The sequence below is a fragment of the Prunus persica genome, chromosome G3, assembly GCF_000346465.2.
Source record: "Prunus persica cultivar Lovell chromosome G3, Prunus_persica_NCBIv2, whole genome shotgun sequence".
Taxonomy (NCBI): domain Eukaryota; kingdom Viridiplantae; phylum Streptophyta; class Magnoliopsida; order Rosales; family Rosaceae; genus Prunus; species Prunus persica.
Window position 1 is genome coordinate 21,635,129 of NC_034011.1, and position 12,639 is coordinate 21,647,767.

A 12,639-nucleotide genomic window follows, 5' to 3' on the forward strand; every position below is an offset into this window, starting at 1 on the left:
CACATGTCCATAGACATAACCATAATTAACTTTTTACTTTGATTTATGTAACCATGATTATATTTATAGACACATGTCAAGTGTTGAGAAAGGTTGTGAACATACACCTTGAGTTAAAGTTGTGAATAAAAATGCCCCCAATTATATAACCTAACAAATTAGTTGAACAAACAAATGCAATTAAATTGAATAACGATGGATAACTACTTGAATCAACTTATCATAAGTGCTTAGCTCAAGATAACAAAAGTAAATATTTTAATTTTAGTCAATATAAATAGTCAAACAAGATACTATATGAAAGTAAATTAAAGTCAACTTATTTTAGCATAGTTGCGCCGGGAGGGGAGGGGAGGGAAGGGAAGGGGAGTCAAATAGAGTCATCACATCAGTGAAGAGAGTCTGACCAGTCATGAAAATGTACATTTCGAAAGAAACACAAAGGGTAAAAGTTATTGACTTTTCTTTCCAATGTTTTTTCTTTTAAAGACACGTTTCAATTGTTTTGGTGGGAAGTTTCGCATTTTTTGTGTTGAAGTTGAAATCAAATTTGTTCCGTCGCTCACTGTTTCCGTAATTTTCCCGCGTTGTCGGCGAGGAAACATGGCCAGGTCCACTGCGAGTCGGTGCTTCCATTTGACCGGCTCAGCCGGTTTCGCTGTCGACACTCCACCAGTTCCACCGCAAAAAGAGGAGCCTGACCTGGGCACTGCACTCCCGTACGGTCCAACTTCTTACACGTGGAGGTTGCACCGACAACTAATCTACGGAGTCAAAACGCGGCCGTATCGCACATTATCCCACGAGAGCTAATGATCAAATTAGCAATTTAAGCACTACCAGATTTCCGGAATTGCTCTGCTTTTTAGGAACACGCCCCTCCAGCCTGCCAGTTTATGGTTTCTGACGATAGCTTTCTTGTAAATAGTAATCACTTTCCTTAATTTTGCTATTATTTGCAAGCTTTGCTACTAAACACCATGATTATGACATGATATGATACCATACAAAGACCACCACCATCATTCTTTATTGATTGCTGTAATCAATAACAAAATCCATGTTCCTGCCTTTGTAGAAATATGTTTTTTTTCTTAATGAAATGATTCGATTTGTTATGTTGTCAAATTATTAATCCGAACTCGAAATCAAATTGTGACCCGGTAAATTATTATCAACCTATGTGATGATGAAGATATAGTTATTTACAAGACAACATTGAGAAACCGGCCCAAAGCATTTATGAAGACAACTTGGCACCTCCCCTCCTCCTAGAGACCAAGATGTCCAGAACCCAGAATTATATACTTGGAAAGAAACTTCTAAGCTATACCCCATGGTCCTGCATCACCAGTATTTTACACCAAACAATTTATGCATGAATGTATGGATCTTACACAATCTAATCCTCTGATCCAAGCCATCTTTAGAAAATTCATTGGCCTTTAAACCACCCTAACATACTTTTATGAGTATTCAATCATGTGTTGGGCTACTTAACCCAATGGTTCTCTACCTCTCTGTCAAAATTCCACTACAATAATATGCCAATTTGGAGTAATTGTTCATGAATTTGTTGTCTATTAGCTCGATTTTTAGTTTATGTAGTCCTTCAAAATAAAATTTAAGGGAAAAAAAAAAACATTACCCTGGTACATTGGATGTACCATATATAGTTATACTTAGAATGAAATCATATATTTTTAAAGAAAAAAAAAGTTACATATTCAGACAACAGAAGAATGAAATTAAATACGAATAAATAAAATATTATCACATCAATTTTGATCTAAAAAGTTAAGATAATAATGTAATTACTTCAAATGAAATACTGTCACATCAATCGAGATCTAACAAATTTTGATAATAAGTTGATGGCTTGAGTGCTATTACTCATTACATAAAGCCTTCCACAATCCATGCCCCTCTTCTTTGTATTTTGTATGCAGTACAAAAAGAGTGTCAAACCGTTGCAAAAATCACGCTTTGTGTTGTGCTGGACTAAAAAAGCCACTCTCATCTCATGTGAAAGTCCACATGCACAGGACACCTATCACGCAATTTTAGTACACAAACAAAGTAGTTCTGGAAGAGAGAGAGAGAGAGAGAGAGAGAGAGAGAGAGCTTTTCCCATTTCCCTTTCACTCTTTCACAACAAAAGGGTCTTTAGGAGAGGAGAGGGAGAGAGAGAGAGAGAGAGAGAGAGATACAATGGAGAAGAAGACGAAGCCGCACCATTGTGGAGCTTCAAACAAATCAAACACTTTTGTGGTACAATTGTATCTTCTTCTACTACTCATCACCCTCAACATTTCCACCACCTCCCAAGCCTTCAATTACACAGATGCCCTCACAAAGAGCCTCCTCTACTTCGAATCACAGCGCTCCGGCCGCCTGCCCTACAACCAGAGGGTCACCTGGCGTGACCATTCCGGCCTCACAGATGGCCTAGAGCAAGGGGTATGCATGCCCAAAATTGTCATTTCAACCGTTCATTAACTTCCTACTTAAAAAATTAAGTATGAATGAGGGTAGAGGGTAAGTGTTAATTTATGGCTGGTTAATTATATGTATTTTGTGTAGGTGGACTTGGTAGGAGGGTATTATGATGCAGGTGACCACGTCAAGTTTGGGCTGCCAATGGCATTTACAGTGACGATACTCTCTTGGAGTGTCATTGAATTCCGGCAACAAATTGCCGCCGCCGGTGAGTTGGAGCATGCAATGGAGGCAATCAAGTGGGGCACCGATTACTTCATCAAGGCTCACACCAGTCCCAATGTGTTATGGGCTGAGGTACATCTAATTATTAATTTTTGCTACTTTGCTTTAATTAGCTAGCAGCAACACACATTAAATTAATTCATTTAATTAGCCCTGAACTTTTGTTTGGGCACACGCAATTAATTATTCAATTGTTGTGACATGCCTAGGTGGGGGATGGCGACACTGATCATTACTGTTGGCAACGGCCGGAGGACATGACAACATCAAGGCAAGCCTACAAGATTGACGAGACTCATCCCGGGTCGGATCTTGCCGGGGAGACTGCGGCGGCTATGGCGGCAGCAGCCCTAGTGTTCAAGAAGACTAACCCGCATTATGCCCACCTACTCCTACACCATGCCCAACAGGTACTCTAATTTAAATCTTTGAGCTAGCCAGTTGGTCCAATTAATTAGGTTAAAATAATAGTGTGCTAAGTGAGGTTTTAAATGCTTAAGTAGATATTTTTTTTGTTTTGTTTGGTGTTGTGTAGCTGTTTGAGTTTGGGGACAAGTATAGGGACAAGTATGATGGGAGCTTGGGAGTAGTGAAGAGTTACTACGCGTCGGTGAGTGGGTTCCAGGACGAGTTGTTGTGGGCAGCTTTGTGGCTATACAAGGCCACCGACAATGAGAGGTATTTGAAGTATGTTATTAGCAAGGCTCATAGCTTTGGTGGCATTGGCTGGGCAATTACAGAGTTCAGTTGGGACGTTAAGTACGCTGGTCTTCAACTCGTTGCCTCTAAGGTAAGTAAAGTTTCTCGTTCTGTATCATATTTACGAATCATATTTTTATTTTTATTTTAAAATCAATGAAAATGAAGTCTATTTTAATTTTTCACAAACTTAGTACGGCGTTTATTGTTTTTGGTGGGTCTCACGTTTGTTTTTTTGAGAGCTTACACATTAGATATATTTGAAAATTCGAGAATAATGTGATAAACAATGTGATCAGTAACTATAACTTATATCTAGTGTTAGAATTGATCCCAGTTGCTTGCCATTTTTTATTTTTTTGGCTTTTCAAATTTTCAATTTGAGTGTTGTTGTCTAGATCATAGGTGCCTCAATTTTACCCTCTCAAATCGTTTTGGGATTTGGCTTTTCCACCATTCAAACATGAAATAATAAAAGAAGCTTTACATCACGCTTTTACTTTATAAAGTTCGTCCATGGAGTCAGCCCGAATTAAGGCACATAGCGAGGATTTAACAAGAACAAAATTAAAGGAAATAATCTTCTGCCACAAAGCCATGTGCAAAAAATGATGCTTTGCATGGAAGTTCTGTGGAAAGGCGTGCCACGTGGCAAAGCCTAAGCGGTTACAGAACATACATAGGTCATCCCACGATCCCCGAGTAGAGACGACACCCTGCATTTAGATTAGTAGATGTCATCATGGTAGTAAAGATCGCTGATCTAATCAGTTTTTGTCTTCAATCTTCCTCAAATGGGGCCCAAATCGTTGCATGTGGCTGGCCCACTTTTGAAACTGAGTGGATACAGTTCTTTCATTTAAGGTGTGCCTCTCCAGTTTGATTATCAAAAGACCCACATCATATTTTAAAAAACCCAAATTAGAGATAAAACAGTGATTTCGTATGCTTGAATCCCTCTCTTTGCAGTTGGAGATAGTTCTAAACAGTTAATGGCTGAAAAATAATGTAACACATGGCTCACATGCAATGGTCTAGAACCATGATTCAAATGGGTTACATCATACATGCATATTTTGTCCCTGGGACCCTTTTAAACGCACATCATTAATTTTGGATTTTCATAGTAATTGACCCTAATCATGCTTTTTTCCCTTAAGCAAGTTCAATGTTTCATATGCAGTTGCTGATTGAAGAAAAACACAAGCAACACTCTCACATTCTAGAGCTATACAGATCAAAAGCAGAGCACTACATCTGCTCATGCCTAAACAAAAACAATGACACCAAAAATGTGGAGCGCACGCCAGCAGGCCTGTTGTACATAAGGCAATGGAACAACATGCAGTATGTTTCAACAGCTGCTTTCCTCCTAACAGTGTACTCTGATTTCCTCAAGAGCTCAAACCAGAAGCTCAGCTGCCATGGAGGAATGGTGGGCCATGAGGAAGTTCTTGATTTTGCAAAATCACAAATTGATTACATTTTGGGTTCCAACCCAATGAACATGAGCTACTTGGTGGGGTATGGTCCAAAATACCCTCAAAGGGTGCACCACAGAGGAGCCTCTGTTGAGTCATATAGAGAGAACAAGGGGTTCATTGGGTGCACCCAAGGGTATGACAATTGGTATGGCAGGGAAGAGCCTAACCCAAATGTTCTGGTTGGGGCTTTGGTTGGAGGGCCTGATTGTCAAGATAATTTTGTGGATCAAAGGGACAATTATATGCAGACTGAGGCCTGTACATATAATACAGCTCCATTGGTTGGAGTTTTTGCTAAGTTTTCAGAGGTAGAGGTCCAAAAGATGGATCAAAGTATGGGTTTGGTTGCTTCTTATTAGATATACAATATGGTTTGGGAAAACAGAGTGATGGGTTTATTTGTTATAAGCCCTTTCTTTTGGCTTTGTGATGGTGGCTGAACTGAGGTGTTCTAGCCCATTTTGTACCCTTCATTGTTGCAAGTGTTTATAGTATAACCTTTTAAAGGCTAGTTTGGCATTGATGTACTGTGAAAATAATCGACGTCAGATTTGTTGTGAGAGAAAGCAGTTTAGCGTTTAGTAAACTTTTTGTTAAAAGTGTTGTTGGTACTGATTTCCGCATAATCAGAAAATGAATCCATCTCTTTCACCATGACCTCCACTTCATCACCACCACTACCATCACATGATTAGTACATAACACTTTCAATATCATGTATATTTTAGTCATTATTCACAGTTACAACATTTTTATATTAAAATTTACCAAACAGTTTAACACTACTTTTTGTATTAACAACACTTTAAAAATATTGTTTACCAAATATGGAGTTGCTTTACTTTATAGCTAATTATTTTCAAAGCACAGCAGAAACAACTTTTTAAAAAAGTGACAGCAATCTCAAATTGGGCCAAAGTGAAATAAGTGTGAGGTTTTATCACAAAAGACCTCAATGATATTAATAGTGAAACCATTTATAATATGTAATATTTTATTTAGTCAAGTTTCTTATATGAGACTTATATTCTTCAATAAGTAAGACTGTAAACTGTAAACGGGAATGGAAATATAAAATTCAAATTCCCAAGTTCGAATTGTTTGAATTCCCAATTTCGTAAATTAGAGTAATTTAGAATGGTGGAGAATGTCGCTTATATATTAAAAACAAAAACAAAAAAACAGACATGACGGAATTCGTCTTCCAGTTGTCTCTATCTAACCTCTTCATTGATTATGAAATTGAAGTGGGCCAAAGTTATTTTATAGCTAATTATTTTCAAAGCACAATATAAGCAATTTTTTTTAAAAGTGACAACAATCTCAAACTGGACCAAAGCCTAATAGGTATGAGGTTTTATTACAAAAGACCTCAGTAATATTAATAGTGAAACCATTTATTATATGTAATATTTTATTCAGTCAAGTTTCTTATATGAGACTTATATTCTTCAATAAGTAAGACAGTAAATTGTAAACGGGAATGGAAATATAAAATTCAAATTCCCAAGTTCGAATTCCTTGAAAGTAAATTTAGGTTTTAGTAAAAAAAAAAAAACTTTCACTTTTGAAAAAGGCCAAAGTTTTTTCTAAAAAGACAAAAAAATCTCTTAACTTTCAAATCAAAGACATGCAAATGTAAAGGATTTTTTAGGAAATCTAAAAATAAATAAGGGCAATTTTGTCCATTTTAGCTTCTTTTAAATTTTTTTTCTCTCCTTTAGATTTTTCCAAAATCTCCCTTATTTGAATTCCTAATTTTATAAATTAAAATAATTTAGAATAGTGGAGAATTTCCTTATATATTAAAAACAAAAACAAAAAAACAAACATGGCAGAATTCGTCTTTCAGTTGTCCCTATCTGACCTCTTCATTGATTATGAAATTGAAGTGGGACAAAGTTTCTTTCTATGGGGATTGCATAGTCCAAGATTACAAAGAAAGAATAGCCCTACGATTCATTATGCGATACTCCCTCTGACCCAAGTCATAGGCAACCTCTCAATTTTAGACCATGGACATGAAGCAACGTATATGAATTTCATGTTTATCAGGAAAGCATAGACACCCACCACAGGCTTCAAAGTATGATAAGCTCTTCTTCCCACTACATCTCTTTCCCTCAACAGATGCTCAATCAAAAACCCAAAATTCCCAATTAGTAGTTGTCTGCCAAATTTTGCCAAAGGTTCACCTAATGTCCAAATGCAAGCCACCCAATTCTCAAGCTGATACATGAACATAAATTTACACTACGTTCGGATTATTTTCAATCATAAATTACATGGTTCGGCTCTTATATTGCACTGATATTGTCTTTAAACTTAATATATTCGATGTTTGATGTTCTCTGATATTAGAGAGGCCCTCCTATGGAGCACTAAGATCTCTTCAGTGACAACTTAAACAGTAAGACACTACTGAGTCCGATTGCTAAATGCTAATTAGTAAATCGGACCCCTCCATTATCTATATCTAAGAAGGAACTGGTATTAGTCATTAGTGTCACAGGACCTGGAGAAAAAGATACTCCACCTGTACACGATTTTGGCCGGTCCAAAAAAAGTAGCTCATTCTTTTTCGTTATATCTCTAAGATTGTAAAGTTAAAATTATTATTGAGGTGCTTTTGTTTTATTGATCATCCCAGATGTGACATTATGACCGATCAAGTGTCAAGAAGATTGGAACACTAGCAAAGGCAAAAGGATTCAAATCAAGCACGTAATATACTAATATACCAAATTGTGAAAAAGAGTAGTTTATACCAGTCCACCAACAGAATTCAACTGTCAAATCCTCAAAGAAACGTTAAAAGTATAATTATTTTTGAATTCTTGTCGACTTGAAAATATCCGAGTTTACTTGATACATATAGTTTATGAGTGATTACATGAAAACATACGAAGTGTGGACCATTTGATTTTCCACAAGACAAAATGTAGCCTTAGCATGTGGATAAGTCCCATACAAAAATATACTGCTCTTTAGGTGTGTCATATAGCTTAGGTGCTTTTGTTTTGAATTTCTCAACTCTCAATTTCGCAATGATGGAGTGGAAGGAAGGACAGACAGGAGTGTCACTTTCCATTTTTTGGGTTGCAGGCATAGAAACCACAAAACATACGTACGTATGCTGAAAGTGTTCACATGCTTCAAAAATGTGCTGTAGCTCAGCTACTCTTAACCACTAGAAATTGTGGAAACGATGACAAAGCCAGTAAAACAGAGTCCTTACAGTGCTAAATATAACCCCAATCATACATGCACTGTCATGCTACTATTTCTCTGCTGCAAATCCTAAAGGAGAAAAATCTCTGTCTCTGTCTCTCTCTCTCTCTCTCTCTCTCTCTCTCTCTCTCTCTCTCTCTCTCTCTCTGTGCTGAAAGATGGTAGCTACACACTAACTCAAACAACTCAAATATCATACCAGAAACTTGAAATTTCAATGAGGTCCCTCCTTTGGATTTTTTTAAAACAAATTTTCTTTTCCCTACTTTTCAACAGGTTTTGATATCAAGGGATGGTGAGAAAGAAGGTGCAAGCGATGGAGCTGTGGTGGATTTTAGAGGGAATCCTGTGGACAAGTCCAAAACTGGTGGATGGCTTGCTGCAGGGCTTATTTTGGGTGCTTTATTCTAACTTCCACTCAAACTTTCTCTTCTTAATCCCATGTTTAATGTTGACTAAATGATCACCATGCTGCAGGAATTGAACTGGCTGAGAGGATCTGTGTGATGGGCATCTCTATGAATCTAGTAACTTACTTGGTTGGAAATTTGCATATATCTTCTGCAAAATCTGCAACCATAGTGACCAATTTCATGGGCACTTTGAACCTCCTTGGCCTCCTTGGTGGGTTTCTAGCAGATGCTAAACTGGGAAGGTACTTGACTGTCGCCCTTTCTGCAACAATAACTGGTCTGGTAAGTTTTCAGTCAATTTGGTTCACCAGTCCAATTCTGTAGTATTTTGAAAAGAAAAGAAAAACTGATTTTTCTTGCTTTAGGGGATAATTTTGTTGACATTGGCAACATCCATTCCTAGCATGAGACCACCTCCATGTGATGACTACAGAAAGCAACATCATGAATGTATTGAGGCCAATGGAAAGCAATTAGCTCTGCTCTATGCTGCTTTATATACTACAGCACTAGGTGGTGGTGGTATAAAATCCAATGTCTCAGGTTTTGGGTCTGATCAATTTGATGGCAGAGACCCCAGGGAAGAGAAGTCCATGATCTTCTTCTTCAACAGGTTCTACTTTGGCATTAGCATTGGCTCTCTGTTTGCTGTTATTGTGCTGGTGTATGTACAAGATAATGTTGGCAGGGGGTTGGGTTATGGAATATCGGCAGGGGGGATGATCATCGCACTTGTTGTGTTGCTCTCTGGGACGCCGTTTTATAGATTCCATAAGCCTCAAGGCAGCCCTTTAACTGTCATATGGAGGGTGATATTTTTGGCTTGGAAGAAGAGGGCTTACCCTTATCCTGCTCATCCAAGCCTTTTGAATGAATACCAAGAAGCCAAGATCCCCCACACACAGAGGCTCAAGTAAGTTTATGTAAATCATCTAATGTCTCTAAGATCTATGTAGAAAGTCATGAACCATGTAATATCATGCATCAAATCCAACAAAAACCATCACTTTCTCATTAAGGTTCTTCACTGCCATTGACTAAGGTTTTGTTTGCCTATGCATGTGAATGGTTAGGTGTCTAGACAAAGCTGCAATCCTAGATGAATATGCTTCTGCTGAAGGAAACAGAAGCAACCCATGGATAGTATCCACAGTGAACCAAGTTGAAGAGGTGAAACTGGTTTTCAAGCTCATGCCAGTCTGGTCGACATGTATTCTCTTTTGGACAGTCTACTCTCAAATGACTACCTTCACCATTGAACAAGCCACCTTCATGAACCGAAAAATAGGCTCCTTTGTTATCCCTTCGGGTTCTTTCTCAGCCTTTCTCTTCATCACCATTCTCCTGTTTACTTCCTTAAACGAGAAACTCTTTGTCCCCCTTGCTCGAAAACTCACCAACACTGCCCAAGGAATAACAAGCCTTCAGAGGATTGGAATTGGACTCGTTTTATCAACGGCTGCTATGATTGCTGCAGCAATAGTAGAGAAACAAAGAAGGGAATTCGCTGTTCACCAAAATACCAAAATAAGTGCTTTCTGGCTTGTCCTACAATACTTCCTAGTGGGTGCTGGAGAAGCTTTTGTCTATGTTGGACAACTTGAATTTTTCATCAGAGAGGCACCGGACAGGATGAAGTCCATGAGCACAGGGCTTTTCTTAAGCACCATCTCAATGGGGTTCTTTGTTAGCACTCTGTTGGTGACTCTGGTGGACAAAGTGACTAAGAAGAGCTGGCTGAGGAGTAACTTGAACAAGGGAAGGGTGGATTACTTCTACTTGCTGCTTGCAGTGCTCGGAGCTTTAAATTTCTTAGTGTTTCTTGCCTTTGCAATGAGACACCAGTACAAAGGCCAGCAGCACATTAGCCCTAACAATAGTGTCAAAAAGGAGCATAAGAACTCAAATGGCATAAGAGTTGAAGAGATGGCAGAGATGATAAGAATTGAGGCAAAGGAAGGACCCTAGAACGTATGCTTCCAAAAGGATCTTGTGTAATGCTGGTTCTAAACAACTAGAAAAGAAAAAGAAAAAAGAAGATAAATTTGTATCATGCTTATTTATCCCTATTAGATATTTAATCCTTTTTTGGTCTGCAGTCTCTCAATCTAAAACTTAAATACAGTGTGATCTAGAATGCAATGTGATAATAAATTTTTATTCATAAAATATATAAAATAAAATAAATAAAATAAAAAGCAGCACAACATCCACGACGCATGTCTGAAAATCAGCCATTCATCAAATCAAACCATCCACAGTGCATCATATGCAAATAGAAGCCCTGCTTAATTGCAATAGTACTTGGTTCAGTATGAATTCACTAGTTCAGAACCACCGCAAATTCGGAGGTACAAAGCCAAACATAGAAATTGATAAAGAACTGGATCCAGCTTTGGCTGCTTATAAGAAATACACTATAGGAAAATTAGTCTCCTCAATCAAAAGGGACATATCTAAGAAGCTGAAAGCTGACCTCTAAACAATTACATAGGCTATTAAGAAGAACCACTTGCAGAAGCAGGTAGGTGATTTATGACCAAAGGGGGACGTAGAGCTCGGTGGTTTTCCAAATTTTGTTTGCGGGCCTTATACATCTCTTCTGTCTCAATCACGACCAATCTCTTAACCTGTGTGAAAACATAACATGCTAACATTATCAATTACAGACAGGAGAGATGCCTTAATCCATGAATGCATCCACTGTGAGCTTATATCAAACCTGTTGGAGCATTCCCCTAACTGTAGGAGTGTTCCATCGCATAACAGTTCGGTTGCACTTGCGGAGACGTAATGCCTCTAAAGTACGCCTGTGAAGTCTCCTGGTTCCTGGGATTCCCCTTACCAAAGTTATATATAGATTAGGGCTCCATGCAATTGGGACACTAGCTTTAAAAGCCTTGAAAGCATTCATTTCTTCTCCAACCTACACATCCCAAAGTGGTGCCTAAGCCATAACTTCAATATATGTATAATTTACTAATACATGGCTGCATTAGAATGAAGAAAAGTCCAAAAAGAAGATAATCATAAGAAATTGGGAAGACAGAAAGTCTATGCAAAAACAGGGCCAAAGTTCTACCGTGCCGTTAAACATAGCTTACTATTTATCTATTGAAGATTTCCAGTTTACTAGAAAATGGTAAAGCTTTGCTTAAAGGGTTTCAAGCACTATTAAGGCAGCATTGCAAAGATAAACATCAAAATATTAAAAACTGGCTAATGCAAATTATCTGCCTCGATTACATTAGAATCCATTTATTTATCGTCCCATCTTTCTAGCATTTCCAAACATTTGTTGATAAAACTTGAACAAAAAAAGCAGAACAAGGACCCACTTGTAAACCAAGCTCATGACCTTGAAACACTAATTTCTCTTCATTTTACCACAACCCACTTCACGGTTCAACCAAAGCCACCACATCATGTAACGATCCATGAAAAAAAGAAAAATGGAGACTAAGCTGAATTTTCATGAACTTGGATTAGTACCCAGTTTTAAAAAGCTAATGCTTTCCACTGAAAGTATTAATTTATCGTAATCTCTGATCACTTACTCCTAAAGGTGGGAGGAAACCAAGCCCGTTGTCGCCTAAGCTCAATCTTCTCAAGAACAAACCTTTTCATCTTCATATCACCCAAAATCATATTTTTCAATGTTAGATTCAACGTCTACCCGCAATGGACGAACTATAACTAAATTTAAAAAAAATGAGAGCATAGAAAAATATAAAAGAGCAGATAAACAAACTCAAAATAAGGAAGAAACAGAGAGAAAATACATATGTATATACATACAGAGAGAGATGACCTCAACTGTGTTTTCCGACGGAGTTGTTACCTGTGATGACGGCGGCGAGGGATAGCGCCTTGTGTAGAAGAAGACTGAGTGGTGAAGTTGATTTAGCTCCTTTGCTCTGTAGGCGTAGCTGGTACTGGGGGCCTTTTTGTTTCGGTCTATACCCACCAAGCCCAACATATTTCCAACCCAATGCAATATTCACCTTTTTTTTTTTTTTTTTTTTGGAAATAAGGCAAATACTGTTTTCAAAAAAATAAATAAAAAGTCAAATACTAACCAGCCTGTA

At 37.8% G+C, this 12,639-nt stretch overlaps 3 protein-coding genes across 5 annotated transcripts; 2 read left to right on the forward strand and 1 right to left on the reverse strand.

The window, feature by feature from the left end:
- Positions 1,967 to 5,418, forward strand: LOC18784512 (endoglucanase 11). The gene is made up of 5 exons (XM_007215846.2): positions 1,967 to 2,460; positions 2,584 to 2,796; positions 2,934 to 3,134; positions 3,260 to 3,514; positions 4,607 to 5,418. Exons 1-5 carry the CDS (start codon positions 2,212 to 2,214, stop codon positions 5,264 to 5,266), a joined length of 1,578 nt encoding a protein of 525 aa, XP_007215908.1. The 5' UTR covers positions 1,967 to 2,211; the 3' UTR covers positions 5,267 to 5,418.
- Positions 8,039 to 10,649, forward strand: LOC18782564 (protein NRT1/ PTR FAMILY 6.4). Its single transcript, XM_007214893.2, has 6 exons — positions 8,039 to 8,221; positions 8,256 to 8,299; positions 8,415 to 8,535; positions 8,616 to 8,833; positions 8,917 to 9,464; positions 9,625 to 10,649. The coding sequence occupies exons 2-6, from the start codon at positions 8,297 to 8,299 to the stop codon at positions 10,517 to 10,519; spliced, it is 1,785 nt and encodes a 594-aa protein (XP_007214955.1). The 5' UTR covers positions 8,039 to 8,221; positions 8,256 to 8,296; the 3' UTR covers positions 10,520 to 10,649.
- On the reverse strand, positions 10,772 to 12,498 carry LOC18781681 (50S ribosomal protein L30). Of its 3 annotated transcripts, XM_020559462.1 has the most exons (4): positions 12,393 to 12,475; positions 12,109 to 12,178; positions 11,274 to 11,477; positions 10,772 to 11,181 (listed from the first exon to the last, which is right to left on the reverse strand). In XM_020559462.1, the coding sequence occupies exons 3-4, from the start codon at positions 11,463 to 11,465 to the stop codon at positions 11,050 to 11,052; spliced, it is 324 nt and encodes a 107-aa protein (XP_020415051.1). In that variant the 5' UTR covers positions 11,466 to 11,477; positions 12,109 to 12,178; positions 12,393 to 12,475; the 3' UTR covers positions 10,772 to 11,049. The 3 variants fall into 3 exon arrangements, with proteins under 3 accessions (XP_020415051.1, XP_007215101.2, XP_020415050.1); XM_007215039.2 differs by lacking the exon at positions 12,109 to 12,178 and having other exon boundaries at positions 12,393 to 12,498; XM_020559461.1 differs by lacking the exon at positions 12,109 to 12,178 and having other exon boundaries at positions 12,363 to 12,485.

What these genes read in the sequence shown, in the direction of transcription:
- LOC18784512 (XM_007215846.2), top strand. Translation starts at nt 2,212, where the DNA reads ATGGAGAAGAAGACGAAGCCGCACCATTGTGGAGCTTCAAACAAATCA. An exon ending in CAGATGGCCTAGAGCAAGGG is followed by an intron (nt 2,461 to 2,583) that starts GTATGCATGCCC and finishes TATTTTGTGTAG; the next exon opens with GTGGACTTGGTAGGAGGGTA. An exon ending in TCCTACACCATGCCCAACAG is followed by an intron (nt 3,135 to 3,259) that starts GTACTCTAATTT and finishes GGTGTTGTGTAG; the next exon opens with CTGTTTGAGTTTGGGGACAA.
- LOC18781681 (XM_007215039.2), bottom strand. Translation starts at nt 11,465, where the DNA reads ATGAATGCTTTCAAGGCTTTTAAAGCTAGTGTCCCAATTGCATGGAGC. An exon ending in TTAGGGGAATGCTCCAACAG is followed by an intron (nt 11,182 to 11,273) that starts GTTTGATATAAG and finishes GTTTTCACACAG; the next exon opens with GTTAAGAGATTGGTCGTGAT.
- LOC18782564 (XM_007214893.2), top strand. An exon ending in CTGCAACAATAACTGGTCTG is followed by an intron (nt 8,834 to 8,916) that starts GTAAGTTTTCAG and finishes TTCTTGCTTTAG; the next exon opens with GGGATAATTTTGTTGACATT. An exon ending in CCCCACACACAGAGGCTCAA is followed by an intron (nt 9,465 to 9,624) that starts GTAAGTTTATGT and finishes GTGAATGGTTAG; the next exon opens with GTGTCTAGACAAAGCTGCAA.